A 27,361-nucleotide genomic window follows, 5' to 3' on the forward strand; every position below is an offset into this window, starting at 1 on the left:
TACTTTGAGTCCAAGTCTCACGCTTCAGTCCTGCAGCACAAAGTGGACTAAAGGAGCTGGGTCAGGATGTTCTCCCAGGAACCAGCACGGTTCCAGCTGCTGGGAAGCTGACGGACCGAGGAGGAGAACCAACACCTTGGAGCTGGACTGACATCAGCAGCTGCATCTCTAGTCAAGCGCCTTCTGGACAAGAGTCTGAGGGTCGACCTAGACAACAAATTCATCCATTTTGCCTCAATGAAATAAAAAACTATATATAAAGGTTAAAGCAGCTTGGAAATCTGCAGGAAACGGGCAGACACGGTGGTGGCAGCATCATGCTGTGGTGCTGCGTCGCTAACAGTGGTGACGTTGCATAAAGTGGAAAGAACTGAACCTCCAGAATCCGTCAGTGAAGTTTCCCAGATGCTTTATGCATAAAAATAAACTTTTTTATTTAACACACATAAACCCTTTTAATGAGGAAATAAAGAACCAGTAGAATCACCCAGGAAGTTTTAGATGGCAGCAAACCCGGATTACTGAGCTCTGAGAACGTAGCAGCCATAAATCAACAGATCTGAACCCATCATGAAGAGGCGGGACTTCTCCTCGCTTCGTTAGACGGTTCAGGTAAACTTCATCTGTGCATCAGCGTGGCTGCCACCAGGACCAGCAGGACCAGGACCGGCACCAACAGGACGGACCCGTACAGAACCCACGGCTCCGGATGCCGCTCCACATCTGTTAAAAAAGCAAACATCGCTGCAGTGAAATCATTCATCTGAGCAAAGTCCATAAAAGTGAAGCGTTTCCTGGTGGCAAACGACCTTTTATGGCTTCCCCTGTCTGATGATTCCCCACATCTCTCTATAAAGGGGTTAAAATAACGTTTCAGTAGAAAGAAAAGTTCAAAGATGAATAAAAGTTACTAAAAACTTTGAATTTTACCAACTTCAGCTGATTTAGAAGTGTAATCAGATAATTATTGCATGATTTTAATTGTTGATGTCTGATTCTTTCCATATAAAACCTGTTTTTTTATTAACCAGAGTGAAAAATCTCACATAACCTTCAGGTTTCCTTTACCGTACACCTGAACCTTCATATATAGTGGTTGCAAAAGTTTTCCTTTATTTTAGCTGAAATGCATGAACCGAAATGAAGCTCAAGCAGTAGAAAAATACCACTGAGTAATAAAAGAAATACCAAATTTAGTGGAATAATCACCAGTCAGCAGTTAAAATCACCCACAGAATCTGTTTCTTTTCATTTCAGCCCAAAGGTTTGCAGACCTGAGCTGTAACTGTGACGTCATCCTGATCACATAATTACCCGTCAGGTTGCTGTGAAAGCTGCTGGACGTGATCAGATCGTTCCCCAGCTGCAGCCGGCACTCATATTCCCCCCCGCCTGTCAGGGAGACGGTCCGGGACAGAGTGACGCCGGTCCGGTTGCTGCCGGCCGTCGCTGGACAGTCCACGCCCTGGAGGACACGTCCAGCCTGGCTGACCGACAGAGCAAAGCCCAGATCCAGGGACACGTTCACCTCACAGCAGAGCAGGGAACCATTGCTGATCAGGTCAAAGTTCATGGCGTCTGAAATGAGATGAGCTGCGTTAAAATTAAGTTTATTCACTTTAAATCTCTGTTTTCTCTCCAAGCTGCCAGATGCTCCTGTCATCTTCAAGGTGGTCCCAAATAATACGTTTTTTTCTTTGTTCAAACTCTTTTTATAAGGAAGCGCAACTATGGAGCTTATTCCACATTTCACCACCTTTAGACCACAAACTTGAAAAAGTGAGACCTGGATTCATTTTCAGGCATGTTGTGAAACATTTAACGGCAGAGAGCCCGAAGAATCAGCCGCTTAACTGGTTTATTGGAGAAAGAAAACAAATTAACAGAACGGTGATGTAGGCAATCATGGCTGCCGCAGGTGAAGCTGCTCCGCTGATTAGCAGAGTGTGGTGGAGCAGAGCAGAAAGTGGGAAACAGGCACGGTGCGTGACAGAAACACGGTGGTGGCAGCATCATGCTGAGGGGAAGCTTTGCTTTCAAAGGTTTGTTGTCAGTAGTATGCAGAGGAAAGAGCCTTCTGCGTTTTCAGAGAGTGACCATGCTGTCTTCATTTCCTTTCTTCCTGGAAAGGTGTTTCAATCAATCAATCAATCAATCAATCAATCAATCAATCAATCAATCAATCAATCAATCAATCAATCAATCAGCTTTCTTTCTAAAGCACTTTTTAAATGCCACATGGGTGACCAAAGTGCTTTACATTAAAACAAGAAAAGGTTAAAAAAAAAAACAAGTTAAAAGCCTACAAAAGATACACACCACCACATCAAAAACTAAAAATCAGGTGTTTGGTGGAGCGGAGAGCGTTGGAGGACCGGCAGGTGAGCATGAGGCTGATCCAAGCAGCTGATATCAGGAGCGATGAAGAGATCTACAGAAGGGAGCCTGAGAGAACTCCAACATGGCTGCAGGTAGTTTGATGCTGTGAGCAAAACAATCTGCCGTCTGCCTCAGGGGATCCGCTCCTCCTGATCGGTCCTGATGCGCTGTGGCTGTGGAGCCACGCCTGCCGGTCACGTCCTGCAGGGGAGAGGAGGGAGGGAGACTCCAACCTCCACAGGTCTGAGGATGTGTCTCCAGGAGGACAACACTACTAAACATGCAGCCAGAGGTATAATGGATGCTCAAAATCGCTGCATATCCATGCGTTAGGGGGGCCTAGTCAAAGCCCAGACCTATGTCCCAATGTGAGTCTGTGGCAAGACTTGAAAACTGATGTTCAGAGACGCTCCTCATCCAATGTGAGCTTCAGCTGTTTTGCAAAGAAGAACGGACAGAAATGTTGCTGTTCGAAGCTGGTGGAGACGAAGCACAGAAAACCTGCAGAGAGAGGAGGTTCTACAGAGTTCTACAGCGTTCTGCAGAACGCTGTAGAAAGTGAGCTGCACTTTAACTGGTGCAGCTGCACTTTAACTGGTGCAGCTCACTTTAAGTGGTGCAGCTCACTTTCTGCAGAGTTCTACAGAAGGTGAGCTGCACCAGTTAAAGTTAACTGAGCTGACAGAACGGATGGAGGCCGCTGCTGGTAAAATGGATTTCATTTAAATTTTATTTCTATAGCAGCAATTCACATCACGTCATCATTAAGGCTCTTTCCAAAGTCAGACTCCATCAGATCCTCCAGGTTGGTGAGAAAGTTTCCTCTCTAAGGAAACCCAGCAGGTTGCATCAAGTCTCTCCAAGCAGCATTCACTCCTCCTGAAAGAGCGTAGAGCCACAGTGGACAGTCGTCTGCATTGTTGATGGCTTTGCAGCAATCCCTCATACTGAGCATGCATGAAGCGACAGTGGAGAGGAAAACTCCCCTTTAACAGGGAGGAGAACCTCCAGCAGAACCAGAACCAGGCTCAGTGTGAACGCTCATCTGCCTCCACCCACTGGGGCTTAGAGAAGAAATGTTTATGCTCATATTTCTGTCTGTTCGCCTCCTTTAATTCAGGGATGAGTTAAATCAACCAGAGGGATCATATTTCTCCAATTTTAGCTTCCCTTCATTGGCTTCCTGTTAAATCAAGAACAGAATTTAAAATTCTCCTTCTAACGTATAAAGCCCTTAATAATCAAGCTCCATCATATATCAGAGCTCTGATTACCCCGTATGTTCCTAACAGAGCACTTCGCTCTCAGACTGCAGGTCTGCTGGTGGTTCCTAGAGTCTCTAAAAGTAGAATGGGAGGCAGATCCTTTAGCTATCAGGCTCCTCTCCTGTGAAACCAACTCCCAGTTTTGGTCCGTGAGGCAGACACCCCGTCTACTTTTAAGACTAATCTTAAAACTTTCCTTTGTGACAAAGCTTCTAGTCAGAGTGGCTCATGTTACCCTGAGCTACCTCTATAGTTATGCTGCTATAGGCTTAGGCTGCTGGAGGACATCAGGGTCTATTTCTCTCTCTCTGCTGAGTTCTCCTACTGCTCTCCAATCTGCATTGTTTGTTGTTATTTCAGCTTTTAACTTTTTGTTCTCTGTCATTTTTCTATTCATAGAAGGTACACCTGGTCTGGCGTTCTGTTAGCTGTGACATCATCAGGGGAGGCAGATTATCCACTATTACCATCTAAAATAGAAAGTACTCCTGGGTCAATGTGAGCTTCTGAGCTTTCTGTGTCTCTGCTCTGTCTTCTCTAAGCCCCAGTGGGTGGAGGCAGATGAGCGTTCACACTGAGCCTGGTTCTGGTTCTGCTGGAGGTTCTCCTCCCTGTTAAAGGGGAGTTTTCCTCTCCACTGTCGCTTCATGCATGCTCAGTATGAGGGATTGCTGCAAAGCCATCAACAATGCAGACGACTGTCCACTGTGGCTCTACGCTCTTTCAGGAGGAGTGAACGCTGCTTGGAGAGACTTGATGCAATCAACTGGTTTCCTTATATAGGACATTTTTGACCAATCTGTATAATATGATTGATTTGACTTTGTAAAGAGCCTTGAGATGACATGTTTCATGAATTGGCGCTATATAAATAAAATTGAATTGAATTGAATTGAAAATCTCATCACGTCTATAAAAACCTGCTAAAAACACCCTTTAGTTTCACTTTTGTCTGCAGACAAAGACCCTGCTGATGGGAGCTTTGATCAAACTCAGCAGAGAAAGAAGAATCTACCGTAGATGATGAGTCTGGTCTTGTCTCCCTTCTCCCTGAAGTGTCCCCTCTTGTTGGTCTCGATGGACAGTTTGCACTGATAAGTCCTGCTGTCAGACCACCGCACCTTCTTTAAGACAATAGATTTATTGGAGAAGGTTTTGTTCATAACTTCCACTCGGCCTGCATACCCCCCCGTCTCAGAAGGGGGAAATAAGTAGGCATCCCTGTCGTCTATCCAGTAGAGCACAGGCTTGTTCTGGACCTTCTCATCCTGGGTGACCTGAAGCTCACAGGGAAGGAGGACATCTTGGCCCAGCAGGACGGTGACCACCGGAGGCTGCTTTAAGGTGGTCAGAGCGACAGCACCTGAAAAAAATAACCAGAGATCAGTCTGATGACAGCTGAAGCCACTAAAACCTTTAATTTCCTGTTTAGCATGAAGAAAGAGCTCTTCTCAGAAAAGAGGATGCAAACAGAGAACCAACAGTGGTTCCACACCTCCTGGTTTCATGGTTTGGACATTTGATGCATTTCCAGACCAGGCAGGTTATTTTTGGTTCCCCAAAAACTCCAAACTGTAGGTTTATGTTCCTGGAACATTGTTCTGCGGTGAGCATTAATCGTTCTGGGTCCCAGTTTCTATCTGTCGGACTTCAGCGCCCCTAAATGTGAAACCTGAGCGGTGTGACACAAACAGAGCCGGAAACCAGCAGAGAGTATTATTACCAACACGGGTCAACAAGTCATCTTCACCAATCTGCCTCTCCTGCTGCAAAACGGAGGCGACAACCAGCAACCGCTTGGATTTAGACGTTTAACCCCTTAAACCCTGCAGGGTCACGGTTCTGGGAGAGGAACTGAACCTTCCTCTTTTTTTCTAGGCTCGTTACTGGAAGTTCACTTTTGTTAAACGCAGCTCATTTGCTATCCACAGATTATCTAAATTTAAACCAATATTATTGAAATGGAGTTTGTAATTGCTGAATAAAGCGCGATTAGATGTTATTTTGTAGAGTTCACATATTTAGCTTTAAGATGTTTGCTGCACCGAACAACTTTTGACATGTTGGGCAGGATTTCTGTTGCATTTGTTGAGATTTTTTTGTAGATAGAATATATAATCCAAACAGGCATGTGTTGCCCTTCCATGCAGCCAGAACCAGGTTCTCCAGCTGCATTACTGCCGGGCCGCCGTTAGATCAGCGCGCCTGGATCCAGTAGTTCAGTTAATAGCAGGACTGTGTTAACCTGACTCTAGCCAGATAAATTTAGCTCCGCCTAGCTCCACTCACATACATCTGGGACATCTCCCATAGAAAGTGATTTCTCCAACCAATTTTATTGTCCAGCCAATCAGGACGCAGGGCTGGAGTTTCATAGATGTGACGTAGTGGAGACGCGACCGTGACGTGAGACAGATAGCAATGGCGGCTCGTCGAGGAAGCAAGCGTTAACATTGATGCTGCTATTTCTTCCGTCTTGTCCAATCTACCTGATATTGTTTCATTAAAAGAACATCAGAGAACGTCTCTGAAGGCTTTTGTTGGTGGAAACCATGTTTTCGCCCTTCTCCCGACCGGATTTGGCAAGTTTTGTTTTTCGGGGCGCGTCTGCAGCGGACATCTTGTCGGTTAGCGGGTAGCGCGAACCATATTAGGAGGCCTTTAGTCCTGGACGCGGTCGGCCCGGGATCGACTCCGACCCGCAGCGCTTTGCCGCCTGTCTTCCCCTCTTCCTGTTAGCTCACTGTCAATAAAACGCCTCTAGAGACGCAAACACATTTAAGAAAAAGTGTTTTTTTTCCTGCGTCGCTCTCACAGCGTCACGGGTTAGCTTCGGTGTGAGTGGTTGAAATAGCACGTCAATAAAGATGACAGACAAGTGGCTTATCCAATCATATGCAAGGATTTTTGATAAGGCCCCGCCTTCAAAAAAGGCAATTCCTATGGAGAGGTCCCAGATGGATGAGTGGAGCTAGGAGGAGCGACATACATCTGGCTAGGGTCAGGTTAGGACTGTGTTGGACCACAGAAATGTCTAAAAGCTGCAGGAAGCAGATTATTTGGTTTGGCTCAACACATAAAAAGGCAGGACCAGCAACTGGACTTTTATTTTTATAGGGAAAGAAACTGACTACGTTAAGCCTAAAAATGTTCAAAATATTCATGGTGCAGAAACCCAAATGGTAAATGGCTTGTACTTGTATAGCGCTTTAACTAGTCTTGATGACCTCCAAAGCGCTTCACACTACAGTCTTAGTCATTCACCCATTCACACCCTGACGGTGGTGAGCTATGTTAGCAGCCACAGCTGCCCTGGGGCAGACTAACAGAGGCCAGGCTGCCATGCACCGGCGCCACCGGGTCCTCTGACCACCGCCAGCCACCGCCATAGATGAACCCTCCTGGTTATGTCGACTACCGCCAGCTGCAGGGTGAAAGTAGGACCCTCACTACTGTGATGCGCTCCGTAGACCCATGTAGAGCTGAGATGAGCGTGTTTTTATGTGCTCTACAAACAGGGCTGAGTGATGATGGTTCTGATCCGACCGGGGATGTACGAGGACGGAGAAGGTCTCACGAACCTTTACACCTGACCCGGTTCCTCCTGGTCCGTCCAAAAATAGAGTGAACCAAGTCGTGAGAAGCTTGTGTAAAGAAACCCAAAATGTTAAAAAGTTATGCAGATTAAAGGCGATTCTACTGCAGAACCAGCATCAGTGCCGACCCAGACCCACCAGCCTGGAGCGGTTCCTCCAGAACCCGTCAGACTCTTTGTTCAGTGTTGGCATTATGAGCCAAAGCTTGTCTCTTTCTCCCACTGCTTGCACTCAGCTCCATCTCTTTCCATTTAATGCATGTTTTATTAGCAGCTTGTTGCACATGTTGCAACCCTCGTGTTGCAGCTCGCTGTGGGCGGTAGGTGGCTGGACTGACTGGAAACCTTTTTGAACTTTGACTAAATTCAGTAAATCATTGTACATCAACCGCTGCGGTTCATCCCTTGAGTTTTGGAGGCTTTTCTGGTAAAGTGTTCAACGATGGGACTCAAGCTGAGTCCAAAATCCAAAGAAACTCTGAAAGCTCTTCAGAAACTCTGGAGAAGTGGTGATGAGAACGCCTTTAAGGGAGTTTTTTTGCAGTAAAACATGAGAAACGAAGATCTGCAGACCGTTCATCAACAATAACGCAGGAACAGAAACAGTTTCAACAGTGGAAAAGAAACTGTAGCTACAGGCTGCGGGGATTTAAAAGGTCATCGAACCAAAACGCCTCAACTGCACGTTTTACCAGAAATGTCTGTTTTTGCTGCAGATTCATCCGCAGCATTAACAGACCTGCAGACCTGAATCAACGACACAAACAGGTTTTCTTTCTCTCTGCAGCAGAGACGGCGCGTATCACGGCGCAGAAACATGTTGGTTAACTGCTAATCTGAGGCTAATTTAAATAACCTGTCGTTATTCTTTATACTCTGCCAATAAAAGAGAGATTTAGGAATAAAAATAAGCGGCAATGATCCTCTGGCTGCTGTTTTTATGGCATAAGTACACCAAACTGACTTTTATGATTACTTATGATTCACTTATTATTTAAATACACATTTTGTAGGATATTAACCATCCTGCCTCCATTCCCACATTAATTACAGCTCCAAAAGTTCTAAGTTTGCATAAAATCACAAACTAGTGTAATGTTATTACATTATTAATGATAGAAATGGTAAAATGATTAATAACCTGCACTTGTAAAGCACCTTATCAAGTCCTGAAGACCACAAAGTGCTACAATCTAAAGTTGGTGACTTTATTTTCTATTATAAAACGATAAAAGCAATGAGCAATAAAACACAATGTTGCTATTAGGAGAAATAAAACAATAAAATAATCCAATAAAACAACACTGGCCTCATGCTGAAGCTCCCCTGGTTTAAATTAAAGTGCAACTCAATGCAGAAACCTCTTTTAACACACTTTAAGGCCACATTTCTGTTTTAAAAACGCTATATGATTGGTGTGACAAATAAATTATCTTTTTTTATATGTCCTGTCTGGCTGTGCAGCATTAATAAGTGTTGTCTTAACGCCAAAGAGCACAACAGATTTACTTTCATAAGTCGAGCCTTGCTACCATCGCCATGGTGCTCTGCTTGATTTATATGCAAAAAAAAACTTTATTGGATATTATTTTGGGATTTTTTTTTTTTTTTTTCAAATTCATTGGACACAGAAACGGAAAAGTAAATAGAACGAGAGGAAGGGAGAAAATGTGACAAAAATAGAGTAGAGGATAAAGAGTGAACAAGACAACATCCTCTGACTTCTACACCTGCAGAGAGACACAAAAAAAACAGCAGAACCAGCCGATAACGATAACATCACCGATCACATCACTTTACACACATGTCTGATCCTAAATGCCAGGTTTTTACCAGCTGCAAGCAGAAGATCATCCTAATAAGAGAAGAATCAGTAAATAATCTGCATCATGCGTTTCACTTAGTGATGGAGTTACAGAAATTATAGTAACTATAGTAATAGTATTCTGACACATCAGCAGCAGCCGGTTCTCTGGACCTCTGCTGCCATGTTTGGTGGCTTGTGAGTCGGACCAAAATACCGACTGGACAGTGAAGGATTTAACACTAAAACTGAAAACTTCCAGGTCCTGAACGAGACACGGAGCTCAGGCAGAAGAACTGGCAGGCAACATGAAAAACTAGGAGTGGAGCGACATGTTTTATCTGTCTGGATCCAAATATTGTCAACTCTCACCATTATTCACTTTACTGTCGTATTCTCTGTGTTTAAATTTATCTCATACCGTAAACACCGTGATCCCACCACGAGACTGTCGCTTTCTCAGTTAGTCAGTGTCTTATATGTCTGTCCTTATATATAACAAAAAAATCAATAAAAACTGCAGCAGGGGTGGAAAATGACAAAGAAGCCAGATGAGTTTAATCAGGGGAAAATGTGGAGCAGCTGAGGAAGAAGGGAGGCAGGGAAGCTGAGGGATGGAGACCAATAAACACAAAAGGAGCTGTTCTTCTGCACACTGATGCAGTTTATAATAAAGCCACCCAGCGCTCAGGAAGCTGAGGTATTTTAATGACCACAAAAAGATTGTTGTCACGGTTTCTCGGTCACCTACAGGATGCGTTCTCCCGTTTACATCCTGATATAAATCCATCTCTAGCAAACAGAAAATAAAACCTTCCCACTTAACAAATCACACTAGAATAAACCCTTTTATTGTTTTTACCCCGAAACTCAGGATAGAAACACACAAACGAAACACATCAATCAAAGCTTCACTTCCTCCCACTGAACATGAACCAAAGAGCTGAAAAATGACATTATTCTGCTGTTTTTAGCCAAGAAACAAAGGAGCCTCTTCAGTTGATGCAAAGCCCCCCGGAAGGGGAGCTTCCGATAAAACTGAACGTTTTTTCTGATCTTCTTTAGAACGGCTCTGGTTGTTCTACCTGAGATCATGAAGCAGAGACGCAGCAACATTCTTCCACGGCCGCTCAAAACAATCACCTTTCCCCGCTGTTCGATCTTCTGGTCGCAGACGGCTGAAGTGAAACGTTCAAACTTCCTGCAAATAATTTAAAAGTTTGCAGGAGAAGGACTTCAGATTCTTCATTTCCTTGATGTGGAGGGTTTTAGAATAAATCCAGCCCTCAGAGAAAGCTGAAAATGACAGCGGCCCTTTACAGGATGTGGTTATGGCAACCCTCCCCAAAGCCGTCTTCATGAGTAGTTGGGGCAAAAAGGGGGACCTTTCCTCTCTTTACTCTGACAGTTTTTATTTATGTTATCAAACCTCCCACAAAAATGAGACAAATCTGTCTGCTTCCTGTTTTCATACTAAAACTGAACATTTTACTTTTTAAATAAAGCTAAGATTGTTCTCCCACTTACTTTTCTCCAACTTTTACCACCACTCAGCTTTTGGCCCCCGTCGTCTGAAAAATTCACATTTTCCATCAGTCGACCTGTCGATGACGTGTTTCCATGTTAACTGCCTAATTACGATTATTTCAGCCCATAGCGCCAATCGCCAGCGGATGAAGCAGACGCTGTTTGACGCGTTGCAGAGGTGTGCAGACCCCACTCCACCCCGCTCACTAAGCTACAAGAAGTTGTTCCTCCATCCTGTTTAACAGTTTGACACTCACACCCACTGGTCTGAAATTCAACAAGTTTACAAGTTCATCTGGTGATAAAATGAAGAAAAATGAATGTGCAAAATCACTGAATGACATGATTTAGTCAGAAGTGTTCAAAAATGAGATATTTAGGTTTTGTTCTGTACAATAAAACAGGCCGACATGTAACTGTTTGTATGCAGGTGCTGCAGCCCCACACCACAATACAGCCTCCACCATGTTTTACTAATATTAAGATTTTCATTTATTTCCAGTAAACTGAGGCAAGGTGAAATCTTGTTATTCATCAGCTTCATGTTATCTGCGATCTCCATCCGTTCCTGCGCTTCAGGCTGAGATACAGACAAAGTTGTGTTCTTCGCTTCATACGGTTTCCAATCCTCTGTCATCTCTTCCAGTTCCAGGTGTAATTTCTGTCCCATTATTTCTGCAAACACATTTGTTTTCTGACGATGTCAATATTAACCAAAGACCAGGACCAAAATGGCTTTGATAACTTGTAAAACCGTCTCAACCGACCTTTAGCTGCCTGACAGGTTGACTCATATAGATAACACAGAAAAAAATTACTCTGAAAAAATATGTTGTAGGGTTAAAAAATTAAATAAAAAAGTGAAGCCAGCCTGATGCGCTCTCAACATTTCCCAATACAAGTTATCCAGATGATTCGTCCAAAAAAAATAAAATCCACGGAGACGTTAATGCATTAAAAAAACTTTTTAAATATACATATATTTAAAAAGTTTACAAATATATATATAGCTAAATATACAAATTCCCATAATTAATATGAATTACTAATACTATCTAATAATTTCAAGAAAAGTAAATTTAGCAAGAAAAACAAACCCAAAACTTTAACCATAATGCATACCAAGAATATCACAAAATATAAACTCAGGCTCCTACAGATGTGTTTGCCAATGTTTCGAAAAGGTCCAGCTACCTGCTGGTTTAGGGCAGACCCAAGCAACAGGACAAGGTAAATGTAAAGTCCACACCTAAAAATACTCCTAACTGGTAGTTAAAATTTATACTAACTGGTTCTTAAAGCAAGGGAGAGCAAGTGCAAAAGAACTCAGGGAACAGAGTTTGCAGACAGGTTCAACAGTTATCACTTTGATTCCAGAAAAAAGTAAATAACAGGTGGCACTGTGGTTAGTGCACACAACCCAAGTAAATGAGGCCTTAGTCCTTTATGCGGCTGACCTGGGGTCAGCTCCCGGGTCAGCCGCATGTCTCTCTCTCGTACCCCCTTTCCTCTGAGCCCACTGTACAAAAAACACGCCACTAGTGCTGTAAAATGCTAAAAAAAAAAATTTTAAATTAAATATCAACAACAAAATGGACTGGTTTCCTGGTTCCTTCCTCTGAAGAGAACCGTCTCCTTAAAGGAGCTTAGTGTACGTCCCTGAATTTTTGCAGATGTCGCCCCCTCTGGTGAAGAGTTGAAATGACACCAGTGTTGTGTACGTGCGTGGGAGGAGAGGAAAAGCTTCTGCTACTGCAACTGCACAGGTCGTTTGTTTAGAGAAGTAATCAGGTGAGAAAGTTATAAATATTGAGTTTAGCCCGTGTTCTCTCACTAATGCATAATTTAAGGCAGAGACTCTACAAAGTAGCAGGTGAACGAGAGCGTGCAGTGCATCATGCCCAGAGGATACGACCCGAATCTCTCTCTTAAGAACTGACTAATCCAGCCTATAGATGTAACTGTGGGAAATATAGAGCAATAGAGGAAAACTCATTTTACATGTCGAGCAATTGTATGGGCATGTATGGGAAAGAAAATAAACAATATTTAACTTCAAAACTTGCACTATGCACCTTTAAGAGAAATTCGATCAAAGCAGTTCTCTTGTCTTTGCCAACGTCTAAGATCAATAAAAAATAAAATTAAATCAGAACTTGACAGAAATCAAACACACGCCACAAAAAAAAAAAAAAAAAAAAACATAATCCACTGTGTGACTTACAGGCAAAGAGAGTTTAAAGGTAAATAAAAAATTTAAAAAAAGCTAATCAATGATGCTCACACAGGAGGTCTGGCCTGAATTACAGCAACTAGACCAAATGGCTCCATGGAGGAAGCAGGAGAAACCAGCGAGGAACAGAGAGAAAGTAAACAGAAGAGAAAACAGGCAGAAGAAGAGCTAATCAACAGGGATGAGGAACGGCTGAAAATGATGGGCAGCAGGCGCCCGAGGAGTTAAATGAACAGAAACTGAAGGGAATTAACAAAATGGTGCATTAAAAAGAAGACATGAAATGTTTCCAACCCTGTCTTCACGTTTCTGGTTTCTAAAGCTCCTTTCTTTAATGTTAAAGAACACCACAAATGGAATGAGTCAAACCCAAATATACGTTTACATAAACCAGAAAAGGAAACAAAAGAAAACCCCAAAGCACTTCACACTACAGTCATTCACACCCTGATGGTGGTAATAATAATACATTTTATTTCAAGCGCCTTTCAAAACACTCAAGGACACTGCACAGGTAAAAACAATAAATGGTAAAAGCAACATCATCATAGTTAAAAGACACAACACAAACTACACACAGGAAAGTAACATAAAATCATAATGAAAATGCAATGTTGAACATGTGGGTTTTGAGTTTTGATTTGAACACTGGTAAAAACTCGGTGTTGCAGATGTCAGGGGGGAGAGAATTCCAGAAAAAGCTCTGCTCCCCATGGTGCTGAGATGGGCTGAAGGAACAACGAGGTGAGTGGTAGAAGAAGATCTAAGTATGCGGGAGGGAGTAGAAATCTGAAGTAAATCAGAGTAGATTTTTTTCCCACTAGGAGGATTTCGGTCTTGTCATTATTCAGTTTAAGAAAGTTGGAGGTGAACCAGGATTTTATTTCGATTAAGCAGGAGATTAATGAAGGAGGTGGGAGTGAAGAGTTTGGTTTACAAGAAAGATAGAGCTGGGTGTCATCCGCATAACAGTGAAAACTGATGTTAAATTTCCTAAAGATATTACCAAGGGGGAGAATGTAGATGATAAAGAGTAGGGGTCCTAGAACAGAGCCTTGGAGAACACCGGTGGTAACTGGAGAGGAGTTGGAACGATATGACTTAATCTGAACAAACTGAGTGCAGCCAGAAAGATAGGATTGAAACCAGGCTAGGGGAGAATGAGTGATGCCAATTGTATAAAGTCGATGGAGTAGGGTAGAGTGTGAAACTGTGTCAAAGGCTGCACTTAGATCAAGAATGAGGATGAAATTAGACCAGAGTCAGCTGCTATTAAAAGATCATTGATTATTTTTAAGAGGGCGGTTTCAGTGCTATGACGGGGATGGAAGCCAGACTGGAACTGTTCATAAAGCTTGTTGTGAGTTAAGTGAGAATGAAGTTGAGAACCGACTGTTTTTTTCCATTATTTTTGAAATAAAAGGTAAATTTGAAATTGCCCTGAGATTATTGTAATTGTTGGGATCTAGTCCAGGTATCTTCAAAATATGAGTGATAATAGCAGTTTTGAAAAGAGATGGAACAATTCCAGAACCAAGAGAGGAGTGAATGATGGCAGTTATGAAGGGGAGGAGAGCGTGAAGGCAGGATTTGACCAGGGCAGACGGGATGGGATCAAGTGGGCAGGTGGAAGATTTAGATTTGTTGATAAAATTAGAGATATTGGAGATACAAAAAACGGCATTTTAGAATTGCAGGTGTCAGTTGAGCATAGGTGGGTAGGAAGAGGAGCTGAAATATTGTTAAACACAAAAACAGAGTCCGATAATTACCTTCATGTGAGCAGATCAGGTTGGAATAGTAAGTGGATTTAGTTTTAGTGATTAGTTCTTTATATTGAGTTATGTGAGTTATATACATTTCGCTGTGAATTGTTAAACCGGTTTTCTTTTTAAGTCTTTCAAGTTGACGGCACTTAGCCTTCATGGTCCGGAGTTCAGGGGTAAACCAGGGGGCGGAGTGGGAAAAGGTGACAGTCCGGGATTTTGTTGGAGCAAGGAGGTTCAAAATGTCCTTTAAGCAGTAATTGTATTGAGATGTCAGTTCATCCGGTGAGGAGGAAGGATCCAGGATTAAAGTTCTTAGGATGTGTGAAGAGAGAGTGTCCAAGTTAATGTTCTTAATGTTCCGGTATGAAAGGAGCCGTGGGGTCTTTGCTGTGAAGAGACGAGGGGAAATGCTGAATAAAAGAAGGAAATGATCATTTATGTGAAGATCCTCAGCTGAACAGTTAGAGGGGGTGAGACCAGAGCAACAAATTAGGTCAAGAGTATGACCTTTAGAGTGTGTTGGAAAATTTAAAAAATTGATTAAAACCAAAAATGTCCAGACAACATAGGAAATCTCTGGTGAGGGGAAGGAGTTTGCAGGAGTGATCTATGCCTTTGTGATAAACTGGCTGGATTACTGTAGTACACCATGTAAAGGAGCCAGTGGTTCCTGCTTCTCTCAGCTGCTGCTGCTGCACTTCTTTAAACAGGCACAGAAAAGTTATTCAATATCTCAATATCTCCCCTATTCTAGACTCTCTGCACTGGTTGCATGAACATTTTATGATTTATTTTAAAATCATTTTATTTGCTTTAAAAGCTCTAAGAGGCATTGCATCTATCCATCCCATTTCCTCGGGTCAGCTAATCAGCTGGTTCTAAATCCGCCGAAGACAAAGCACAAGCTAAGAGGAGACCGTGCTTTTCCTAATTTATTATATGGCCGTTTTATTTATTTAGGTCTTATTGATTTAAATATTCGTTTAATGGTATCATATAACTGCTGGTAATGTACTCTGTGTACAATTTTGCATACCAATGCATGCATTGAGTAACAAAATTTAAAAAATAGGCAGACAAGTAACATTGAGCATATTTAATCTTTAATAGAAAATATGTTATTCATGGAAAAAGCATTAGAATTCATCCCAAAAGGATGGAACATTGCAAAGACAAAGTTTCCCATTAGTAGGACTATAAAAGGAATTGTTATTATTATTATTATTATTATTATTATTATTATTATTATTATTATTATTATTATTATTATTATTATTATTATTATTATTATTATTATTATTATCATCATCATTATTATTACTGTTATTCTTAATACAGAAATATTGATATTTTAAATGTAAGGTCTGTGTTTAAATTCCAGTATCGATGGGATCAGAGGGTTTGATGTTCTATTAATCTAGTCCAGTTTTTATTGTTCCTTTAACGATGTGATGCTCGTTTTCTACCACTTGGTGACGCTAAGGGGTTTGGTAGTTGCCTGGAACGCTCAGAGTCGACGCAAAGAACTCCATTACCCATAAATCCTGACTGACGCTGACGCATTACGTCAACGCGTCACACCATAGAGAATTTTAACATGGAGGACTGCGTTGCTGTAGAAAAGAGCCCGGTAAGATCAGTTTTTGCCCTTTCTTTTCGAGTTCAGTTGTAATAACAGACTTTAGTGAATCACCATGTTTGCGAGTTTCTTCTTCGGTGGTCGGTGAAAGTCGTGTTTTCCGTTTTTTTTAGATCGTTAAAGCTGTTGAAGCAGAAACCTGCCAATTCATTCTCCGCTCGGTGCTGCTGCTGTTAGCATTAGCATCGCGTTGGGAGAGATAATTAAATGCCATTTCTTTTACGTTTATGACGAACTTATGTTTCATCTGTGTTTACTTGTTTGTGATAATATTTTACCTGTGTTAATGTTTATATCTCTGCTAGAAAGCCCTGTTGTTTGGTTCTGTTTGATGCTACCAGCGTTAGCAGCATGCTAACCACCGGGATAGGCGTCCCTGTGAAAACCTGATTTAAAAACATCGCTGTGAAATTATAAATGCTATCAAAACTGAGGGACTTATGTGCAAATAAGGAAGTAATTTGGCAGACGTTTCAACTGACTCACCGCAGAAAGTGTAAAACTGTAAGAAAGTCAAAGCAGTAAAGTGTTTTCGAGGTAAATAAATAGCATTTTTATGAAGTAAAAACATAATCACTTTGAGTCCAGACTGAAATATCTTCTTTAAGCCCCTACTGACGCTGGATCAGTTTGTAGTTTTAAAGAAAGGATGATAGATAGATAGATAGATAGATAGATAGATAGATAGATAGATAGATAGATAGATAGATAGATAGATAGATAGATGAACTTTATTCCGGACTCATGGTCCAATAAATACATACATAAAAACATGAATAAATGGATAAGAAGAGTTCATAAGACATTTGTTGTGAATATTAAAGGGACATTTTACTAAAACTACGTTGTTGAAAATTAGCTTTTCAAATACAAATAATATATTTAATCGTTCTCAATATGTTTGAGTTGTTTTAGTAAAACTATAAAACATTTCAAATACTGAAGTTTTGATTACTTTTTTAAAAATTTTGTATTATGTGTTTGTGTTTGAAAATACAGTTTTCAGAATAATAATAATATCGGGAAAAATAAAATCAATTCAAAGAGACCCTGGATGTGTTGAGCAGCTTTTTAATGCTTAAGGAATTAACCCAAACTTTATTTGGATTCATTGTTTCTGATCTGGTTTCTTGATTCGTCTTGTTAAGTAGCACCAAGAACTCGTTTTAAATCACAGGACAAATTATTTCAGATGAACCAAAACAGAATAGAAATCTCCTCTGTTGTCGAACGGTGGGGAAACTCAGGTGTAGCAGCAGCAGCATAAAAGGCAGAAGGAAGCATGCAGATTCACACAAAGTAAAAAAAACAGTAAAAAAAGAATAAGATTTTATTACATAAGAGAAAAGTCTGCACAGTTAGTGATTGTGATGAAGACTACTCTCTTTTTTTAATTTGTGACGCCCCCATCGCTCTCTGGGTCTCTGTACCGGGTGGGAAGGCAGTGAAAGTCAATCCAACTTGACACCCATATAATCAGGAACCAGGCTTAATATGTGGTTCTAACTGTAATGTTGCACAATCAAAGAGGCTGTGCTCCTGCTATAAATTACCCCCCCCCCCCCCCTCCCCTGCAAGGAGGACTGTCAGGCAGTCCCCTGTTTGCTGCTGGATTAGGGGGGAGCCTTCACTCAGCTGTCTCCTGCTGACGACCAGCGGCTCAGAGAGTTGCTCCCAGTTTATCGTCTGTACCTAAAAGATCATCAAAATTAATGAAATATAAATAACACATTTAAAGTTGTAATAACTAAAACAACAAATGGCCTAACAAGTTGGCTGTTGCCTGTCTAAACCCATATAGATCCCCTTAGGACAGCTTAATACTCACATGTTGGTGTAATAATCAGAATAGAGAACATTGTGCCGTTTGACTCCAGTTAACAAATAACGGGACATTTTAAGATGGTTTTATGTTTGGGGGGTTAATCACGTTTTAACAACTTAACAGGAGTGAAATATTCCTCCTGATTCTGTAAATTCCAGGTTAGTTGGCTGGGTTTGATCTTAATAACTCGGTGATTGTGTTGTAAATCTTCCAGGAGGAGATTCCCTCGGTGCTCAGCTCCAGACCGCAGACGGCTCTGTCCTTCCTGGCACCAGAACCAGAAGATCTGGAGGACCTTTACACCAGATACAAGGTCTCACGTCGTCTTTATCTGTTTAGTTGTGTGACCAAACTTTATAGCCATCACGTCTGCAGACGCTGAGCTGGAGGAGAAATGCTGATCGTGATTAATAAAATGAAACTAAACCAGATTTCTGCTCTGATTGAAGACATTCCTGTTGAATAAATTGTCACCAGGCTCCATTTTGCCACACATCCTCAGCTCTCTCTGGTGTCTGTGTGCAGAAGCTGCAGCAGGAGCTGGAGTTCCTGGAGGTGCAGGAGGAGTACATCAAGGATGAACAGAAAAACCTGAAGAAGGAGTTCCTGCACGCTCAGGAGGAGGTGAAGAGGATACAGAGCATCCCTCTGGTCATTGGCCAGTTTCTGGAGGCCGTGGACCAGAACACGGCTATCGTTGGCTCCACCACAGGTAACTGGGCCGCGGTTTCTCCCTCACCTCCGGTGTGATGGGCTGCATATAAAATGCCTTCTCCACCAGTCGAGCAGCTGGTTCCCTGAACATCAAGCTAATTTATGTCAATGAAAAAGATCAGAAAGTCTCCTCTGGTGTTGTTTAATCTGCCCCCCAGTGTCAGCCTCTTACTGTCACGCTCACGTCTTTTCAAAAGAAACAAACATTCAGATGTTTCTGTGATGCTGACAGGCCGCAGCAGCAGGAGACGTCGCTTTAAAGCGTTTTTCAGGTAGTTTAACATCTTTTATGCAGAAATCTAGTTTTCATTCTCTGAGGCTGAAACTGTGATTTTGCTGCAGTGATGAACTGCAGCGTCTCTGGCAGTAAACGTCTGAAATCAGCTAACATGTAACCAGAATCAGCTTTATTCAGCAGCTTAGTGCGCTAAACAAGGCAAATCTATCCGTACGGCACATTTCAGTGCAAAGACGACGCAAACCGCTTTACGTGATTAAAACATAGGAAAATAAAAAGAGAATAAAAGCAAGCTGGGATAAAATGTACAAGAAATTAAACATGGAAAAATAGAAACTAAAAGCAAATATTAAAACCAGTTGGACTACAAACATAAACTGTTTAACTATTTTCTAACGTCTGTTAAGAAAAGGTTTATTTTCTGCTTTTCTTGGTTCAACGACTAGAGTCTGGATCATGAAACGCGGTCAGAACACCTTATGGAAACAATAAAATGGACTTTTCTGCCCACATTCACCCAGCAATACTCGTGTTCGTACATCGATAGGATAGTAACTAATAAATAGTAAAGCTTCGCACTTTAAAATCTCCAAAAATCTGCTAAATAATCTCAGCAACTCCTGGAATACATTTAAACAAGGAGACGCCTGTAAACTGCTGTTATATCAAGGAGTCGATGACATTCAGTTATATAAAGTGTTGGCCGTTTTACGCAGTTCCATTCTGCCCTGCAGGGGGCGCCAGAGAGGCAACCCTGCATTTACCAACCAAGGAACCACAGCAGACCAGAACATTTAGTATTCAGCTCCTGCTTCTTCCTCCTCGTTCCGCTTTCTAACAAAATAACCTGAATGTAGCGCCGTCCTGCTCAGATATTCAGCTTGTTGTCCGGCTTATGCTAAATCTGACGCAGTGGCTTTAAGTGCTTTAGCTGCTCGCTGCTTTACATTTAACGCACGAAGCAGAAGTTCTTCGCTGTTGGAAAGTGTCTCAGAAACTTGATGCCTTTAAAAAATGCAGAACATGTCTGTTTTTTTCCTGCTGCAGGCAGGTTTCTGCTACAAATCCATCGTTATGCAGCTTTAGGAACCCGGTGTCCACCAGAAATAAACTCTGAACCTCTAACTCACTGCAGGAGCAGGAAATGTTAATATTTTAACGGCCAACAGACCCAGAGAAGAACGAGGTCTTCTGGCTGGGATGAAATAATTGATGCGTCTCCCTACAGGCCTGTTTTCCTGGAGTTTATTAATTTCCTGAAATCAGACTGCATGTTTATCCGAAACGGTGGTTTGTCCTGTTTGTTTCTATCATCTCATTAGTTATAAATGTATTATTACTGTAATTTATGAGCTGAACGTATTTAGGAGAGTAAAAACCGGAAGGCTAAAGCTTTTAGAGGTTATAAATAAATGACCAAAGCTTCCTTTTAAGATGTTTTTTTATGTGTTCAGATGTTTTTAGGCTGAACTCGGTGGAGACGGAGCGCCGGGTCTTGAATTATTGAACGTTTGGTAGACGCTGTGAATGTCCGCTGAGATCCGATCCGCTTTTATTCGCTCCCTCCAGGGTCCAACTACTATGTGCGCATCCTGAGCACCATCGACAGAGAGCTGCTGAAGCCCAACGCCTCGGTGGCTCTGCACAAACACAGCAACGCCCTGGTGGACGTCCTTCCTCCGGAGGCCGACAGCAGCATCATGATGCTGACGTCAGGTACGCCGCGTCCTCCCAGCAGGCCGCAGGGTTAGCGCTGAGCGGCGCTAACGCTAGCGGCTCACCGTGTTTGTGCTCACAGACCAGAAGCCGGACGTGATGTACGCCGACATCGGTGGGATGGACATCCAGAAGCAGGAGGTCAGAGAGGCCGTGGAGCTGCCTCTCACGCACTTTGAGCTCTATAAACAGGTCAGACGGTCGGCCTTTTGGCTAAATGCTGGATTAACCTGATATAAACACACAATTTATTAACCTTTTACACTAAAGATCTAATTTAGAGTTTACAAAGCAGCTCTTCGTTTTTGCCTCTAATTAAAACCTGAACCAGTCGCTGCTGGAGCTACAAAGACTTCAGAGCTTCTCCCAAATCTGTTTTCTGTTGCTTTAGTTTCACTGACCTCAGATCAGCTCTGAACACGTTGATCAGCAGGAAGGATCCTCTGAGTTTTATTAAAGGTTCTTCTCTGATGCCTTGGGCTCCTTTTTCAGGTCGAGTAAAACCGGCTGCATCAGGTTTTCTTAACAGGAAGAAATCTGCTCATAAACACATGAAGCAGCAGAGTCTGTCCTGGTACTGATCCGATCCAAACAGGCTGGAAATAAAACAGAGAATGGAAAAAAAATAGTTTCTCTACTGGAAGAACAGAAAAAATAGATTTCCTACACTGCAAAAAGTGAACTAAAAGTAAAATTTTCCTGAAATTAGTGTATTTGACCTCGACTTGAGCAGCTAAATAAGATTATTTGCCAGTGGAATAAGGTTTTTGCACCTAAAATAAGATATCTAATTATTTTATTTCAGGTGTGAAAATACTATAATGGCAAATAGTCCTATTTAGCGGCTCAAAGCAAGGAAAAAATATGGTAATTTCAACAAATTGTGACTTACTCTTAGTGTAGAAATTTATTGGTGTGAACAAGCAGAGATCCTGTGAAAAATGATTCTACCTGCAGTGATTAATTTTAATTGGATTTCCCTTTAGTTAACGAGGGGAAATAAACTCAGTTAACTGGGTTACGGTCTGTACCGACTCTCAGGAGCCGCGGCGCAGTCCTTCATGCTCCACCGTGGCTGAGCGACCTCAGCGAGTCCTCCTGGTTCTGCCCGGGCCTGGTACCAGGCCGGTCATTGGGTCCAGGTCTGTTCAAGCAGAGGTGCTGGTTCCTGAGGACTGGAGTTGGCCTTAAATCAGCTGCCAGCACCACTATGGATTATTTTGGGCTGAAACGAATAAATGAACTTGTTCTGTGGCGCTCCACGATGTTAGAGCATAATATTACATTAGCCTGAAAAACGTTCAAGTTGCCACCTGAAACATGTCGGCCAGCAATCCTCCAAACTATTAATAATGCTCACACTGAGCATATACCCTCGATATATTGTGCAGCTTTATTGTTCTGCATGACTGACCCAGTTGGACCTCCTGATAAACGGTTGTCACTATAAAATGGGCTCCAACACTGCAAAAAGGGAACAAAAAAATATGAAACATTTTCTTAAAACGATCTTATTTCTTTGATTTGAGCAGCTAAAAGAGATTATCTGCCACTAGAATGAGTATTTTTACCTCTAAAATAAGATAATTAGATAAACTGCTCCTGAAATAAGATTATGGAGATGAGTTGTTCCTATTTTAAGAGTAAAAATCTTATTCCATTGGCAGATTGTCTTATTTAGCTGCTCAAATCAATACAAATACACTAATTTCAGGAAAACGTTGCCTTTAGTTCCCTTTTTGCCGTGACGGTCTCATCATGGCCCCGCCTGTTCCAGGTGTTTCCCTGCTGCTGCTCACCTGACAGCGGTGAGCAGCGGGGACAGAACCGGTTCTGGTGATGTCAGAGCGCCGCCGCCGTCCGGACGCTTTAACCCGTCGCTTTTATTTGTGCTCAGATCGGCATCGACCCGCCCAGAGGAGTCCTCATGTACGGCCCCCCAGGCTGCGGCAAGACCATGCTGGCCAAGGCTGTGGCTCACCACACCACAGGTGAGAGCTTTGTCCGCCATCAGAACCAGAACCGTTCTGGTACCCTGAGCAGGGTGCTTGCTCAAGTCTTGAAAGTCTTCATAAGTATGGAATTTTAAAACACTGTTTTCCAGACCTTGAAAAGTCTTGAATTTTGTGTGAAAGTCTTAATAAAGTATGGTAGAATTTTACAGTATGCTCAAAGGCATTGTGAAATGAGAAATAGGAAGGTAGGCTATAAAACTATAATTTTACTAACTGGTCACGTACTTTATTAGCCTAATGGCATCAAACACTTGTTTGATGTGAAATTCATGTACTTGTGATTTTCATGTTTTGAAACGTTTTCATCAGTAAAAGCATAATTTACTGTGAATAATGCATTTGTTCATTGAATACTAGCCTATAAAAATTAACATTTCTAATAAACACAGTTTGTACAATCTCAACCAATGAAGTAGGCAGCAGGCACACAAGTACATAAAGTTAAGGTCTTTGAAAAAAAAAAATCAGTTTTAAAAAAGTCTGGAATTTTAATTTGGAAAAAGAAGCACCTCAGGGAGTCGGGGGTCCATGAAGAATTCACCAGAGCAGCTGAGCTCATTTCTCCTCCTCGTCGTCTCCAGTGACGATGTTTCCTCAGGAAGTGACTGAAGCCAGACTAGCGGCCTGTTTTACTAACCGACCCTCATCGTGTGTTTGCAGCGGCCTTCATCCGCGTCGTCGGCTCCGAGTTCGTCCAGAAGTACCTGGGCGAAGGGCCTCGGATGGTGCGGGACGTCTTCAGGCTGGCCAAGGAGAACGCCCCGGCCATCATCTTCATCGACGAGATCGACGCCATCGCCACGAAGCGCTTCGACGCTCAGACCGGAGGTGCGGCCGCGTTCCTCTGACCGCTCCTGAAGGCAGCGGGGCGCCGGCTAATCCTCCTCTCTGCTGTTTTCCCCGCAGCTGACAGGGAGGTGCAGCGGATCCTGCTGGAGCTGCTCAATCAGATGGACGGCTTCGACCAGAACGTCAACGTCAAGGTGAGTCCTGGAGCCGCCTGACCCAGTCCGTCTACAGGCTGCCGGGTCAAACGCGTCAAGGCTTCAGACGGACTTCCTGTCTGAAGTGGCGGTGGGGAACGGGTCAGAAATGACCTTCAGCTGCCAGTGAGCCGGGAACCAGAACCGGCCAATTATCCGCTGATTGGCTCTGAGCTGTGATTGGCTGCTCAGATACTGGAACTAGTGTTCTTTAAATCCATCCATAATTTTCTCTCTAGAAGCGCCTGATCTATTTTTATGTTTTTTTTTTTGTAGTTTAATGAAATCAGATGACGGTTATGAACCGATGCTTTGATGCAGAAACGGTTCATTTGGTTTGTGAAGTGCAAACTTACAACAAATTATGTTTCATTAGTCTTTATGAAAACCCAACGGACCTCATTGATGTAAAGAAACATCGTTTAATCCCATCCTACAGACAGATTCAGGCGTATTTTACACATTAAACCATTCAGCCAAGTTCAGTTCTGCAGCAATCTCTCCTCTAAATTCAGTGAATTTATCTGTATAGCACATTTCAGTACAAGGACAACACAAAGAGCTTCACATGATTAAAATGTAGGGAAAAAAACAAGGTGGTGTAAAATGTAGAAAAAATGAAACAAAATAAAATGAAAATGGAAACTAAAAGCTAATTATTAATAACTTTGAAAAACCTGTTGGACTACAAAGTTGAACTAATGATTAACTAGAATCCTAAACAAATGTTTTTTTAATCTTGATTTAAAGGAACTCAGGCTTTCAGCACTTTTCCAGTTTTCTGGGAGTTTGTTCCAGATCAGTGGAGCATAGGAACTAAATGCTGCTTCTCCATGTCTGGTTCTGGTTCTGGTTCTGCAGAGCAGGCTGGAGCCAGAAGACCTGAGTGGTCTGGAGGGTTGATGCCCTGATAACAAGTCTGTGAAAAGACCGTTGCAGTGATCAGTTCTACTAAAGATAAACATGGATTAGTTTTTCCAGATCCTGCTGAGACATCAGTCCTTTAATCCTGGAAATGTTCTCCAGGTGATAGAAAGCCGACCTTGTAACTGTCTTTAGATGCTTTTGAAGGTTCAGGTCTGAGTCCATCACTACACCCAGGTTTCAGCAGCTGAAGCTGTGAGCTAACTCTGGACCTCTCCTCTATTGGTCCAGAAATTATTCTTTCAGTTTTGTTTTTATTCAATTGAAGAACATTTTTGCTCATTTATGCATTGATTTCTTCTGAGCATTTACTCAGAGCCTGAACTGGTTCTGAGCAGCAGACGATCGGTGGCTTTGCAGCAATCCCTCATACTGAGCATGCATGTGGCGACAGTGGAGGGGAAAACTCACTTTTGCTGTTACCAACTTAGCGTTTCATGTAAAAATTAATTCTCTTTAAAACCTTTGTTTCTTGTTTCCCCCCCCCCCCCCCCCCAGGTCATCATGGCCACCAACAGAGCCGACACTCTGGACCCGGCTTTGCTCCGACCCGGCCGTCTGGACAGGAAGATCGAGTTCCCGCTGCCCGACCGCAGGCAGAAGCGTCTCATCTTCTCCACCATCACCAGCAGGATGAACCTCTCTGAGGAGGTCGACCTGGAGGACTGTATCCTTCACGCCTGTGGTGGGCAAAGCTGCGCTGATCCGCCAACAGATGCTAACCTTGCGACCATCGCGTTATCGCTGAGTTTAGAAACTGTTTTCAGACCGGTTAGCGTCCACATTACTGGGTTTCTATACCTGTAAGATGTTTATCCGCTGTTTACGTCACTATCCTGGTTCCCTCCACAACGAAGCATTAATAGCTGCGCTAGTTTTCTCTTGTTGTTGTGATGCGGTCGTAATATTGTCAGCTCTTTGCTCAACGACAGCGAAGCTCAAAGTTATTTTGTGAGGCAGGTCGCTTTGGGGATTCAGACTGAAGTCTTTCAGTCTGCTAGGTTGCCAGTTGGGCGCATTTGTTTTCACAGAGCCGGTTGCTTGTTTCGCTGGCAAGAACTGGCAACTCCGGTGTTAACCCACACATCGCTGCTGTCTGGGCTCAGAGGGGGAGAGCTCAGTAGAGCTTCTACTGAAGTTTAAAAAGAATTAATCCTGTACTAAAACAGCTGCATGAAGCGTGTTTGCAGCGTCTGCAGACGTGTGAGACAGACTGACAGCCGGTGGTTAGCTTTGAGCGTTAGCTTCCTCTAATTTTCTTCTTTATAATCGGTTTAACGACAAATTAAAATGTTCAGCTATTTCTTCCTCAACAGTTTTCAGTCAGCCGAGTTTCTTTAACGAGTAAAATCAGGATTAAACACCTGGAAGTACGTCTGGAAGATATAGGGGGGAAAAAAGGCATATGGATAAAACATAAACCTTATTGATCAATATCGATAATTATGAACAAATTCAAAACATATATTAAAACACTAACACTGAATTCAAACTCAACATTTTATTCAACCAACTTTTAACCAAAACTAAGTTTTTAAAAAAATTAAAAAGAACTTATGCTCTCTGAACTCTCTGAAGGGGGCGAAGCTTGCTTCCTGGTTCTGCATTGTGATTGGTTGGGAGGATGTAATATTAACCTACATGGCTAGAATGCAAAACAAAGGAAAACTGTTATTCTATTGAACTTTTCTTTTCTAACAGATATACGTCTATTGATATTTATTATGGTTGAATTATCGTCCAGTCTTACCTGGAAGCATAAACTCTGAGCCGTCCAGCCAGCCGTAGCTCTCCCAGCTCTGTACGCGTTTCCTCTGGACTCGTTCTGGAGTTCCTGCAGGGACCAGCGGACGGTTTCTCTATGTTCTGCCTCTTCTTTGTGGTGTTTGGTCTTTAACTGCGGCTCAGACGTCGCCCGACCCGACAAGATCTCTGGAGCGGACATCAACTCCATCTGCCAGGAGGTGAGCCGGCGCCTCAGTCTGTCCAATCATTTTTAACTCTGTCAGGTGAAACGTGGGCTTCAGGGCTCGTCTCGCTCCCCTCTCCTCAGGCCGGCATGCTGGCCGTGCGCGAGAACCGCTACATCGTCCTCGCCAAAGACTTCGAGAAGGCGTACAAGACCGTCATCAAGAAGGACGAGCAGGAGCACGAGTTCTACAAGTAGAGAGCAGCCGCCCCCCCAGGTGTCCACACAGACTCGTCTCTGATTGGTCTCTGTAGCTGCGGTGGATGTACTACCTGTACTGATTTATTTCTCTTTCCCTCTGGACTGAATTAGCTCGCCGCAGCGCCGCCGCGCCTGATCGGTCTGAACCCAGAGACGGAGGACGGCCAGGGAGACGTTCTCTGAGCAGCAGCTGGTTCCTATAAATGTAGCTAGTAGACGTTTGTATGTGGATGTGCTCACAAGGTGTTACTTAAAAAAAAAACTAAACCCATTAAAGACGTTTTCCATAAAAAGGGAAATGATTGTGGTTGTTTCTCCCTTCCTGCCGCCAATAAAGCTGATCTTTTACCAGCGTTCAGTTTAAAAGGAGATTTAATTGGATGCATTGATTAGATTCATGTTCAGCAGCTGCAGCTCTTTTGTCGACAGTTAAATATCTGCTTTTCACAGGTTGTTTGATCCCTGGGTTTAATTAAGTTTATTCACGTAGAGCCAATTAACATCAAGGCTCTTTAGAAAGTCCGTTCAGTGGATTTTACTCCTTTTCTCTGTGGGGAGACCCAGC

The 27,361-nt window shown here is 42.7% G+C and overlaps 2 protein-coding genes across 3 annotated transcripts; one reads left to right on the top strand and one right to left on the bottom strand.

Moving 5' to 3' along the window:
• Nucleotides 1-10,294, bottom strand: LOC105919125. The gene is made up of 4 exons (XM_036128448.1): nucleotides 10,129-10,294; nucleotides 4,660-5,007; nucleotides 1,315-1,578; nucleotides 1-723 (listed from the first exon to the last, which is right to left on the bottom strand). Exons 1-4 carry the CDS (start codon nucleotides 10,157-10,159, stop codon nucleotides 620-622), a joined length of 747 nt encoding a protein of 248 aa, XP_035984341.1. The 5' UTR covers nucleotides 10,160-10,294; the 3' UTR covers nucleotides 1-619.
• Nucleotides 10,295-16,113: 5,819 nt separating this feature from the next.
• LOC118562721 (26S proteasome regulatory subunit 6B) lies at nucleotides 16,114-27,096 on the top strand. 2 transcript variants are annotated; one of them, XM_036135545.1, is made up of 12 exons: nucleotides 16,114-16,202; nucleotides 18,251-18,349; nucleotides 18,562-18,748; nucleotides 20,558-20,704; nucleotides 20,787-20,896; nucleotides 22,602-22,695; nucleotides 23,380-23,547; nucleotides 23,626-23,702; nucleotides 25,125-25,293; nucleotides 26,535-26,590; nucleotides 26,680-26,812; nucleotides 26,908-27,096. In XM_036135545.1, exons 1-11 carry the CDS (start codon nucleotides 16,170-16,172, stop codon nucleotides 26,791-26,793), a joined length of 1,254 nt encoding a protein of 417 aa, XP_035991438.1. In that variant the 5' UTR covers nucleotides 16,114-16,169; the 3' UTR covers nucleotides 26,794-26,812; nucleotides 26,908-27,096. The 2 variants fall into 2 exon arrangements, with proteins under 2 accessions (XP_035991438.1, XP_035991437.1); XM_036135544.1 differs by having other exon boundaries at nucleotides 26,680-26,809; nucleotides 26,906-27,096.
• The last annotated feature ends 265 nt before the right edge of the window (nucleotides 27,097-27,361 follow it).

The sequence above is a fragment of the Fundulus heteroclitus genome, chromosome 3 (genome assembly GCF_011125445.2).
Source record: "Fundulus heteroclitus isolate FHET01 chromosome 3, MU-UCD_Fhet_4.1, whole genome shotgun sequence".
Lineage (NCBI taxonomy): Eukaryota > Metazoa > Chordata > Actinopteri > Cyprinodontiformes > Fundulidae > Fundulus > Fundulus heteroclitus.